General features: G+C 48.9%; 1 protein-coding gene across 3 annotated transcripts in view; it reads right to left on the bottom strand.

Annotated features, from left to right (window-relative positions):
• znf385b (zinc finger protein 385B) overlaps positions 1–13008 on the bottom strand; it is an 82840-nt gene that overhangs the window by 12331 nt on the left and 57501 nt on the right. For all 3 annotated transcript variants that reach the window (XM_076264277.1, XM_076264278.1, XM_076264279.1), the window contains 2 exons: positions 10535–10677; positions 4000–4110 (listed from right to left, as the gene is read on the bottom strand). In XM_076264277.1, the coding sequence (XP_076120392.1) occupies positions 4000–4110; positions 10535–10677 (254 nt within the window). The remainder of the gene's footprint in view (positions 1–3999; positions 4111–10534; positions 10678–13008) is intronic.

Here is a 13008-nt window from a genome sequence, read left to right as displayed (position 1 = left end):
TACAGCAAAACACCCCTCGTAGTTAGTGGCAAAATCACCAGCAATCATTAAACTCGAGAACACATCTGCAATGGTTTATTTTTATTGCATTAAAAAAGCGCCAAGACATGGCAGAAAAACAACAAATATGAATATGGGTGAAAAACAAAAATCATTTTATGGACCTGTCATTTGCCTGCGGGTTTTGCCTCAAGCTCAATTACTCAATTAAAACGATGCATTTAACAGAAAATGGGGGTATGTTTATTTTATAGAGGTCGTATAAAACACTGTTGGACATATTAATCATATGGCCAAGATACAGTATGAGTAATTTTTGAATCTAGGGCTTTTAAAAGCTTTGTTTGAATACATACACTTTTGTTATTTTCTCTGTGGGGAATCTGGGTTCAGTTTTAAAACTGGTGCTTCTGGGCAAAAATGGGGAGGAATAAAGAAGCTCAAAGCAGGCCAAAACATAACAAAACAAAAAACCCAGAATGATGGTAATGAAAGTATAAACACCTCCAGGAAAATGTGTCTTTTTCATAGTAGGACTTTTCAAAGTAGTTTTTGAGTGCTACTGTTAACAGGTTTGGATCCAGACTCTGTTTGCCGTTTACTGAGGAGTAATGGACAAAAACAAACATTAATCTTGGCAGGGATTTCAAACAGTGATAAAAAATGATGAGCATCAATATTCACTATCACATCCTGACAAGAGCCGGAAGATAGGTATGGTCCATTAATAAAATTGGATCTGTCACGTGTGACAGTGATAATGAGTTGAGAATGACTGCAATCCTGGCAGATTGCTTCCCCTCGTAAGAATTTACACTTTAAACCTATTGTTTTATGCACACTATCATTCTGTGTATAAATGTTTGCGCTGGCGTTCTGAGTCGCTTTGATTTCCTTTAAGCGGCCACAGAAAATATTGATTTACCTCCAGAAAGATATAATGTTGACAGCTTTCGCAGTCATTAGCTTTTACCCTTCCACTGAGTGAGTACTGTTACAATATAAGCCTATGTTTTTCAATAGTCTCATATCAGTCTTACACAGTCAGGAACAGTGTATATGAGATCTATGTAAGCTAAATATAAATACAGTACATGGACTTGACAGAAACTGAGGCCAGCGCTGATATCCGCAACACATTTGTTTCTGTATATCCTTCTCACCTTCAGCAGCCATCTTCCCTGCCATACTTAACAGCTGCTCGCGTTGATCTTATTCCCAGCACAGGCTCACTCTGAGAAATTGTGCTTCACTTGAAACTTCATTAGCACTCCACCGAGGCGGTGGAGAGGCCTCTAGTCATCTGCTCTGTCCTCTGGCTATGGGATAGGATGACAGTGGATCTTCAGCGTACTCCGAAGAACGGGATTAAATTACATTGCCTCGTGTTTTTTTTCCTCTTTCCTTTTCTTTTCTTTCTCTCCTCTTTACACAGTAGCAGAATGGAGAGGCGTTTGAGCTTTTAATGAAGCCAGAGACAAAGGGCCTCTCGCTCGTTTCAAAAGGGAGCGTGATCATCTAAATAGACCAAGCGTGAGATCATACAACCGAGGCCACCAGCGCTCCAGTGCAGAAGAATGCTCAGTGTTGCTATTCACTTGAAATCATCCCCTGCTATTATGTCTTAGCAGTTAACCCCCCTAACCCCCCCTCCACACCCCACATCTTCAGACTCATGCTGCGGCCGATCTTTGAGGAGATAGATAGAAAGGCGTCCCGTTTATTATAAACTGGGCCGCGTAGGGAGTGTTTAGAGTCTACAGGCCGCTTCTGAGTTGGACGAGATGAAAGTCCTCCACTGCGGAAGGGTGAAGGTAAGTGCGGTGGAGCCGGGGACACAGCCTGATTCATTCTGACACTGCATCCAAGGCAGAGAGCCCTGGGAGTGGACTGAAGCCGGGGGACGAGGGGCTCTGCAAGCGCGGAGACTAGACCGGGAGAGACAGACCCATCGCCGAGGATCACAACAAGGCAAACACGTGTGCCCGGCATTAGCATCAAAGAGCACTCTCCTTGGCGCAAAGGAGGCTCTTTGATTCTGGGCTTCACCCGGCATGAACATGGGAGACACAAGCTCCCGCGTAGTCTTAAAAGCATTCTTAAGCCGAGATTGGGGAAAGGTCTTAGATTATCACAAATCCCACTCCTTTTCTTCCGCCTTATATAGCACAGATGCATGAGTGTGCAAGAGCAAGAGGAGATAAGAGCAAGTCGCCACATCGTAATCACCTCGGAGCAACTTCAATTCAGAGGCTGTTGCCACGTCGATAACAATCAACAAATTACACACGGCATGAGGGCGAAACAACAGGGCCAGTTGGGAAACCTCTCTATCCCGCCCCCGCACACACACACACACACACACACACACACACACACACACACACACACACACACACAAACACACTCTAGAACAATGTCTGAGTTTTCTCAAACGTCCAGAGGCATCCTGGCAAAGGGAAAGTGGGTGGTGGTGGTGGTGGGGGTGAGGTGAGAAAGGGATGTTGGTCTGGTTCTGAGCCTTTCAGAGCTGGACTGAATTTCCCATCCCGTTCAGCACGATCCAAAAAACGAGGGAGACAAAGCAGGCCTGCAGACATCTCGAGTCCCAGCGCTCCGTCTGTTCCAGCACACTCAGAAACCTTTTCTCAATTACGGCCACGCAGCGGGACATCTCCGACAGCCTGGGCTTACTGCCACCCAATGCCATTCATCTTAAATTAAATGGCTTAATCAATGCCAAGACCGAGTGCAACAACACAACGCTACAGTAAGTAATTACCCTCTCCCCAGTGGAGCACACCAGGCAGGCAACGCAAGAGTGTGTGCATGTGCATGTGTGTGTGTGTGTGTGTGTGTGTGTGTGTGTGTGTGGCTGTGCCCGAACCCATACACCTGTGCTTCAAAACAAACACACAAACATACACACGTGCGCAAACCCACAACGCAAATAGAAAAGCAAAAAAAAAGTGTTGTAGCTGCACCACCGCTGGCATGGAAAACATCTGCTCGTTCGGCCTGGACGTGCGCTATTAAACTTTCACACAATCCTGGCTGTGGCATGTCAAATGAATGGGGAGGGAAACCAGAACAACACAAGCTGGCGGAGATCGGTGTGAGAGCACACGTCTCATTCTAACCCGTGGCACGATCACATTCATTCCATGTCTGTCCAATCTTTGAGGTGGAATGGGACTAAAGTCTAGTATTACACCCCTGGCATCTGAAGGCATCCTTGTCTTGTCTCAGTCTCAGCTACGCACGGTCATGATGATGACATTTGCTTATGCTGGCAGAGAAACTGAAAATAAAACAAATGAATTCCAAACTTGCGAAACAAGCTGACATAGAACAAAAAAACAAAACAAAAAAAAAAACAGAAAAACAGCAAGAAGGCTGCAATACATCTTGCCAAACAAAAGTCAAACAAAAACACGAAACAGAAACAGACACACGACAACACTGCACAGGAGAGTCTCGAACATGTAAGAATGTGCAAGAAGAAAAGGTACAGAGCGTCCACATCACTGAGGGGGGCTTCCCATTTGCTTGACATTAAAGGATATTACCGCACTTACCTTGTTGTGCATGATTAAAGGGGGAATGTTGCCATTTACTGGGCAGCTGATCTCAGGTTTATTTTAATAACTCCCTAGAGAACCACATCAAGCACATATAACCTTAAGAGATGCTCTGGACTCAAATGTGCCTAAGATCACTTTTCATTCCACGTTTCATTTCACAAAGGACGGAAAGATAGAGAGAGGAAGAAAGAGAGAGAGAGAGAGAGGGAGAGAGAGAGAGAGAGAGAGAGAGAGAGAGAGAGAGAGAGAGAGAGACTGAAAGAGGCAAGGCCCATGCAAACAGACGGAGACACGGCCTCTAGCATGGGGACGTGTCGTGACACACACACACACACACGTGTTCTAGGGACGCACATAAACACATAAATAAAAAGGAATAGTGTGTGGGGGGTGGGGCGCAGCTTGCTGTACTCACATCAGAGTTGAAGCGGAGTTGACAGATGTTGCAAGAAATCACTTGCTTTTTCTTTGGAGGGATGGAGACTCCAAATGTGTGGTTGATTACAGCTTTCTGGACGGGGTCCATCTGGAAGAGAGGGAGAACAGGAACACTTTTAGCGGCAAACCAGAAAGAGAGAGAGAGAGAGACATACATTTCCACAGACAGCACTGCCACACTGTTGTTGTGACCCTAGGCAAAAAAGGGAATGACTCCAAACCCCACTCAAAAAGACACCAGACACCTTTGCAGTGGACAGATGCTAAGCATTGGGGATCAATGGATGGCCTGAGGACAGATATGTTTCGAATGCAGTCTTATGGAAATAGATACTCTTACGCTTGTTTTGCTGAACAAAGGGAGAGCACAGAGACAAATGCAAATGTCAAGGACGGTTGCAATCATGGCCTGGAAAAAGAAAGCGCGATTGAACACATTGACTGCTTTTGTCTGCCTCTAACGTTGAGATCAATCTAAAGCACTCCAGCTTATCCAGATTAGCCACAGCAGCCTTTCAGCACATCCAAATCGGTCCTCAAAGAAAATCTTTGTCTCACATGAACCACAACAAAACAAGGGCACCTAATATGCAGTATTTACAACCCTGGGATATCTGAGAGGATAGAAGGGTTCAGAACAGAGAAAAAGACTCCATTATCACTGAGATGACTCGAGTAAAATTCACAAAGTTAATCATTCTCCCCTATGAGACATTCAATTGCTATTGTTCAACTTGTCAGATACGTTATTACATCTTAGTCTACCTTAGTATTAAACTAAAAAATGATGCTTTTTGGATATCTTCAGAAAACCTCAAGCTAACACACATACATGCTGGTGAAGAAAAAACCTCTATAGCCATTGAGAGTGGACAATTCAGCATGACCGAGGCAGACACACAAAGGACAGACACACAGCAGAACTTTTCAGTTGATATGAAGTAGGACATTAAGGGTACCTGGAACTTGTGGAGCATCTCCGTGTCTACTATCCTGGGTCCAAATCACAGGCGGAGAGGACGCGCGGCTCGCTGTGCGCTTTGCTACGGATGCAGAGGAGGTCTGTGCTTCAGGCGGCACTCTCTTGTCCTCTCTACCCCTCATCCCCCTTGTCCCTCTCTCTCTCTCTCTCTCTCTCACTCTCCCTCCCTCTCTCTCACTCGACCTCTCGGCTCATTGTCAATCTCTCTCTTTCTCTCTCTCTCTCTCTACTCTTTTTCCTGCCCTTCTCTCTCATCTTCTGTGAGTCTCCTGAACAGACACACACACATACTCTCTCTCTCTCTCTCACACACACACACACACAACCACACACACACACACACACACACACACACACACACACACACACAATGGTGTGGCCTGGCTGCCTGTGCATGCTGATCTCCGTGGCTCTGACCCCTGATTAGCTGTGAGTGGCTGATGAGCTATCCATCAAAAGGAGACCTGCTGTGCGCCTGTGCGGTTCCGTGCGGCGGGCGGCGCGCTGCTCGCGACCAAGACCAGCCGTGGCCAGGCCCCATCCATTAAGAATTTACAGCCCGATATTACTTACAGGCCTGCCTGGCTGACCGCCAGCACTACAGCGCTACCTCCACCACCGGCAGGCTCACCTTCCTCTTAGCCGATAAGGATGCTTTTAATTTCAGGCTAACTGCCGCCGTTTTTATTGAGAGGGCATTTTTTATTCCCAAACGGAGCAGTCAGGGACCGCACACAAGGGTCCACTCTAATACATTAGGACGCGGCACCGAGGAGCCACAAACGCGGCAGGCCTGACCTTCGGAGGTCACTAATGCAGCACTTCACTTTATTGCGTTTGAGCGAGGGCCTTCCGGCAGACAGGGGTGGGGTAGTGGGATGCTCCGAGAAAGGGCTAAGAGGTAGCAAGAGAGTCAGGCCCGGCAGCCTCGGAGCTGATCTTTTTTTTGTTTTGGACGGGATGCCTCTTGAGGCTGGTTGCGGCGGGATAATCTGTAATTAAAATCTCTCTCCCACATCAACTTTTCGACGCGCACAGGGGAAAAAAAGAGGGCAAAACAATTAATGACTCAAGGAGACGAGGAGGACAGGAGCGCAGCGGCTGATGGATCTTAAGAGGCAAACAAGTCGTTTAGAAGCGCCCGTCCTGCCACCGCTGCTGCTGTTGGTGTTGCTCACTCTGTTGCTGCTGTTGTTGTTGCTGCTGTTGTTGCTGCTGTTGTTGGTGCTGTTGTTGGTGCTGTTGTTGGTGCTGTTGTTGGTGCTGTTGTTGGTGCTGTTGTGGCCACCAACGCTGTTGTCTGTGGACCCGGTGGTATGCGTGTGTCAGTTTTCAGATGTGGATCCGCTCCGCTTCGAAAGTGACTTTATCTGTCACTCCTGGATCGTTAATTACACTTTGCTGATAAGCAGTGCAGGCAGGCCAACGCTTCAGCTGCGCTGTCACTGTCCAGTGAATTTCAATTACATACCCCCACCCCACCTCCAGTTCAATCCCCCAGCTCTCTCTCTCTCTCTCTCTCTCTCTCCTTCCATTCACTGGCGCAGCAGAATAATTGAAAATCCATTCGAGTAAACAAATAAACACCTGACTCCTCAACTCTGACTGGCATCCTGAATTGACAAATAGCAAGGTGAGTGAATGAAGCAGGTAGGGCATAATAATGGGACACAATGAGGTGTGTTTAACTGAGTGGAAGGCAGGGAGAATGCTTTTGTGAAATGAAATAGATATTACAGCCCTCCTCCTCACAGGAAACCATGCAATGTGCTGTGCAGTTTGTGAACATGAATTACGTGGTGAAGCATTTTAGCCCTCAAGTATTCTCCTATTTTAATGGTGTCAATAAATCAATACTTGAGACTTGAGAAGAATAAAAATACCTAAAATGGACTAAAACTTCTGAACAGTGTGCTCAAGGATTTTCACACACATGGAAAACTTGTCAGAGTTTTAGTGCCCTACCGAAATCGTGACCTAATCTCTACCCTGTTTGGAAACACTGTAACCACAGCAGATGGATTAAGTCATGGATTAGGTTCTTTCCCAAGCCCCCCACACCCCCCGAACCAACGCTTGAAAACACTTGTCTGAAGTGCAGCACACAAGATCAGGCTGCCGTTGTGTTTCTACACACATCGATTCCAAATACACAGGGAGCAGGAGAGAGAGAAAAAGAGAGAAAGAGAGGCAGGGAGAGACAGAGTAAGACAGAAAGAGAGAGAGAGACATAAAGAGAGAGAGAGAAAGAGAGAAAGAGAGGCAGGGAGAGAGAGTAAGACAGAAAGAGAGAGAGAAAGAGAGAAAGAGAGGCAGGGAGAGACAGAGTAAGACAGAAAGAGAGGGAGGGATCAACTGTAGGCACGCTGCAATCAGGCTGGAACATCATCTCGCACAGGCGGTAGCAGCCTTGCCCGGCGTCCACGAAACGATAATCGCTCTGATGAATGAGGTTTCATTACCCAAACCCGCCACTCTCACTGGCAATGAGACGTCCTCCGCCCGCCTGCACGGCTACACTCAGGACTGGGAGGACATCCGCGACACGCTCGTCAAGACACACCACAGGGGTCACATACCAGGCTGCTCCCTCTTGTGTCTTCTTTTCTTCATCCATCTCCAATCCCCCCCCCCGCTCTCTCTCTGTCTCTCTGTCTCTCTCTCTCTCTCTCTCTCTCTCTTCCCCTGATGGGTTTTGTTACATCTACAGCTGGGAGAAAAGCATTAAGCATTTTATAAGGTCACTTGTTTTTAAAACAGTGGGCCATGAGGAGGAGGGGTGGGGAGCATGACTGTTGAACCTAACTGATCCCCCTCTGGCTCCCCCGACAGCTCGTCTGGATTGGGTTACTCACGCTTGGGCGTTGGAGCCTCGCGGTGGTTGGGGGCGGATGGCGGGGGGGGGGGGGGGGGGGGGGGTTGAGGGTGCTGTGTGTTGGGTGGGTGGGGTTGTGGGGGAGGGTGACGGCTAATAATAAATAAGGACACCTGCTCGTCGACGCTACAAAAACACGCGCCCCTGACCGAATGCCAGGACGGACATATGTCAGGGCGAGGCGGTGCAGAGAGCGGGATCCGTGGTGTTTCCATGGCCTTTGCAGAAGGGAATGTTTTTTTCTCTCTCTGTTGCTGAGAGGTGGAAAACGATGTAAAGAAACGTGAACCATATGCGGGTGAAGTGGACGCAGCAGATGACGACGGGGGAACGTTTTTGTCCACCTCCGTGAAACCACAGGCGTCAAGTTAGTCCGCACACATATGGCAAACACACACACACACACACACACACACACACACACACACACACACACACACACACAGACACACATACTCCATTGCAGCTTATGTGCTAAAACAGAGCTTAAATGGGAGCGGAAGGGAAAGCCAACCAAAACAAAGCGGCCTCTCCACAACACGGGCAACTGTTTACAGAAAAGGAGCCAGAAGAATTGTTAATGATGATGCTGCTGAGGCACTTTGGTGTGCCAGCAAATCAGATGGATCACTGAGAGCCTGAAAACAATTCCTCGGAGTGCCATTAAAGGCCTGGTGATTAGCTTATTTTGTTGAAAGTATTTGTTAGTGCTGAGATTACACTTGTACTTGGTATGTGCTTCAATTTGGCGCCATGATTGCAGCTTAAAGCACTTCTTGATATTTCTTGATACTCCTAGTGACAGCAACACAGCAATTATGACAGATTCTGCTGGGTGGGTGTTTTTTTATTTAGGTGGAGGTGGGTGAGGGTTAAGAAGAAGAAGAAGAAAATAGAACCAACGCAGGACTAGACAGCAGACAAATATGTGAGGGAGACTGAAGCTGACAGGCTGGCGTGACCCAAGGGCGGAGGCTTCCACTAACTGTCCTGAGGAGGGTTGTCACGCGAGAGCCCATGGATGGACGATGACTCACTGAGGGTGGCGAGCGCCGGTTCAGGGCGAGCGCTTAATCTGGGCCACTGAACACCAGAGCGGAGTGAGCTGGCAAACACGGGCTGGCTGGCTGGCGAACACAGAGTTAACCAGACACACACACACAGAGTTAACCAGACACACACACACAGAGTTAACCAGACACACACCCACAGAGTTAACCAGACACACACACACAGAGTTAACCAGACACACACACACAGAGTTAACCAGACACACACACACAGAGTTAACCAGACACACACACAGACACACACACACACAGACACAGACACACACACAAACTCTGGGCGTTTCTGACTTTTCTTTCCATTTCAGGTCACATCGAGTCTCTCCACACACCACCCCCACTCCCACCCCCACTCCTCACCCATCGCCAAACCGCCTCCACAGAGTGTCACCATGCAATCTGTTTTGGGGGAGATAAAAGCAGAAATCGATTTTGCTCCCTCTCATTTTGGGGGGCTTCGAATCAATGCCTGAAGGGTGACAGCACAGCAGTCTTTCCATCAAGTCCACAAAGACAGCACAGTACACACACATACACATTCACACGCACACACACACACACACACTCACACACACACAGTCATACATTGACTGATCAACATGCACACAGACGCATGCACGCAGAGAAACATAACCAGAGAGGCATGAGTGCACGCAGACAGATACACACACACACACACACACTCCTATATATGTGTATTGAAAGATTAACATACTGTATGCACGCACACACACACACACACACCCACACACAAAAGTGCACGAAAAGAGATCCACACACACACACACACAGACACACACCCACAGACACACACCCACAAACACACACCGACACACACACACACAGCAGACATGCAATTCAATTGGAAATACACATTAGTCTTCCACATTAAGACGGAGACAGCAGGGAGCACAACTGCCAACAACAGCTCACAGTCCCACAAAAACAAAAAAGAGACGCCTCACTTCTTCTCCCTCTCCCTCTCTCTCCCTCTCTCTCTCTCTCTCTCTCTCTCTCTCCCTTTCTTCCTTCCGCTCGTTTAATGCGACGCGTCAGTTGCACCGCAGCAGACTAAAACTGACAACCTCAGCGGGGGAAGAGGAGCCCAGACTAGGCGCAAGGGGCGAGATGAAAGCAGATAAACACCTCGCCTCCAGGTACGGACTCAGGAACTGGGTGTGGTGGCACAGTGCGGGGCAGTGTGGGTGGTGCGGGGCAGTGCGGGGCAGTGTGGGTGGTGCGGGGCAGTGCGGGACAGTGCGGGGCAGTACGGGACAGTGTGGGCAGTGCGGGGCAGTGTGGGCGGTGCGGGGCAGTGTGGGTGGTGCGGGGCAGTGTGGGTGGTGCGGGACAGTGTGGGTGGTGCGGGGCAGTGCGGGACAGTGCGGGGCAGTGCGGGACAGTGCGGGACAGTGTGGGCAGTGTGGGGCAGTGTGGGTGGTGCGGGGCAGTGCGGGACAGTGCGGGGCAGTGTGGGTGGTGCGGGGCAGTGCGGGACAGTGCGGGGCAGTGCGGGGCAGTGCGGGGCAGTGTGGGTGGTGCGGGACAGTGCGGGGCAGTGTGGGTGGTGCGGGGGCCACTGCCTTACCGTGTTGAAGTTGGGGAAGAGTCCCACGGGCGAGGAGGCGTCCACGGGGAAGGGCATGAAGGGCTTCATGTCCAGCGTGGACTGCATCATCAGTGATTGTGTCCGCACCAGCGCCGGAAGCGCGTTGCTATGGCAGGAGCTTCCTGTGGAGGTAGGGAAGAGAGAGAGAGTGATAGAGAGAGAGTGATAGAGAGAGAGGAGAGAAGGGAAAAAAGAGAAATACAACTTTACAAGTGTCCAAGATGAAAGATATTCCTTGCCTGGCGTGTATAGACATATAATTTAAAGAACACACACACACACACACACACACACACACACACACACACACACACACACACACACACACACACACACACAGGCGAGGCAGAGAGTCACAGACGGCAGGGAAGGATGGGGGGGCAGTCAAGCGGGCAGGCGGGTGGGCGGGCGCTCAGTGGAAAGTAACTCATCATCTCTTAAATGAAGCAGAACGTCTCCACGCTCAAGGGCTTCTCTTGGGGGAGAGAGGCATGTGGCACGTGAGCTTGCCTGCCAGGTACGCCGGCTAGTGCTGCCGGCCAGGGGTGGGGGATGGTGTTTGAGGGGGTTAGATAGGGTGTGTGTGTGTGTGTGTGTGTGTGTGGGGGGGGGGGGGGGGTGTTGTGGCTGCTAAGGGAATTGCCTGACGTCCGCACAAAACACAATCCGCAGAGGAGAGGAAAGGAGAGTAGAGGAGAGACTGGTGTTCTGGTCAGAAATTCTGGTCGGGTAAAGCTTTGCGTTGACAGAATCCCTATGTCACCTTGACACCTGGACAAGGGAGCTTTAATCATTAATGAAGGCAATGTCACAAGCAATTACAGACGCCTACACCGACACAGCCTCTGCCATAGCACAGATAAAGACACTGGAGTTTATTTACAGAGAGTAAGCTCACTGTGAGTGTCATCATGATAGGTATTAGGTATTCTCTCTAAAAGGGGAAGGTCACGGTGGGTTCACCTTATTGCTTATGCTTGCGTTTATGTAAGCTGAAGGCAACAGCTTATCTGTGAATCACAGTCTCTTCACAGCAACATAATAAACAGAGGTGCAGGAGCCATGCTACGCTGCTATATTTAAAAACTCCATTCTCTCTCTCTCTCTCTCTCTCCCTCCCTCCCTCCCTTGGTTGCCAAGTCACTCTCTTTGAATATTTTTAAATTGTGTGGGATGTGGATGTGTGTGTGTGTGTGTGTGTGTGTGTGTGTGTGTGTGTGTGTGTGTGTGTGTGTGTGTGTGTGTGTGTGTATGTGTGTGTGTGTGTGTGTGTGTGCGTGTGTGCCTGTGCTTTTGTGATGTTTATGTGTGCTCTCGCCTGTGCAGGAATATCTCCAAGCTGAGGAGAAATGCAATCAGAACCGAGAGGGACTCCATTGCTTCCACTCCGCTCCAGCGGCACTAAAGCCAAACACATGTGGCCTCCAGAGCCGCCACAGATCTGACACGTATTCCAACAAGACACACATATTCCTGTCACACAGTCAAAAGTTCTGAAGTTGGGAAGAGAGAGAGAGTGAAAGAGAGGAGGAGGAGGGGAAGGAGGATGGAGGGGGGGGGCGTAGATGCGTAGCAGGGGAAGAATGCCCCTGCCACTAAATCATGCTGTTTACAGCTCCGAAGGAACGTATGGTATCTACGCTGACGCAGCAGGAGAATTTTTCCAGTTAATTTCATATAAATTAGATCATCCATCAGAGACATTGTGACTCGATAAAGCCACATAAAAGCAGAAGAAAGCGCAGGGAAATGAGGGCCAGACTAGCATAGCAGAAGCTCATCATACTGAGGACCTCCCGTCGCATAGCATGATTGCTCTTGATGAAGTCAAGCAGGATACATAATCAAAATGATGTGTGTGTGTGTGTGTGCACGTTTTCATGCTCTGTTTATTTTTTTTTTTCTCCCAATAGGCTTTCGTTTGACAACGCAGCAGTGAGCGAAAGGGTGGATGGAGAGCATGGCAAATACGTGAGAAATCAATAACTCACGGCTGTCACCATGAAGTACGTTCCGAAATGGGCTTTGGTGTGGTTAATGCGCTCACCGCTGGCTCGACACAAGCGCGAGCAAGGTGTCTTCAGCAAGGCCTTACATGCCCCATTACATGCGAGGAAAAAAACACTTGGTAACATAAAACTTTGAAGGCCCATGAAACATAAAACATGCTATCGGGAGGGGGAGAAATCCTGCAAGCAAGTGGCTCCACTTTCGCTGTAAATAGTGTAACACCACTGTCAGTTTCATACGGCCACTGTAGAATGTAGCATGGACTTACATCCTTGTTTGCATGTCCTCCCCAGACATGGGAACTTCGCTCTGATGCACTGCGTTTACATACTTCAATTCAACATTCACAGCTCAGGACAATTCAAAGGTATACTTGGTGGCTGAAAAATGAAAGTCTGCCGATGAACAAACACTGTAGCATTTCTTGCATGGGAGCTCCTGCA

Source organism: Alosa pseudoharengus, unplaced genomic scaffold, assembly GCF_046254945.1.
Source record: "Alosa pseudoharengus isolate Yale_2024_CS ecotype anadromous, Long Island Sound unplaced genomic scaffold, YU_APseudo_1.1 YU_APseudo_1.1_scf_3, whole genome shotgun sequence".
NCBI lineage: Eukaryota > Metazoa > Chordata > Actinopteri > Clupeiformes > Clupeidae > Alosa > Alosa pseudoharengus.
Note: the sequence above shows the minus strand (reverse complement) of the source record. Positions and strands in the feature narration are given on the sequence as shown.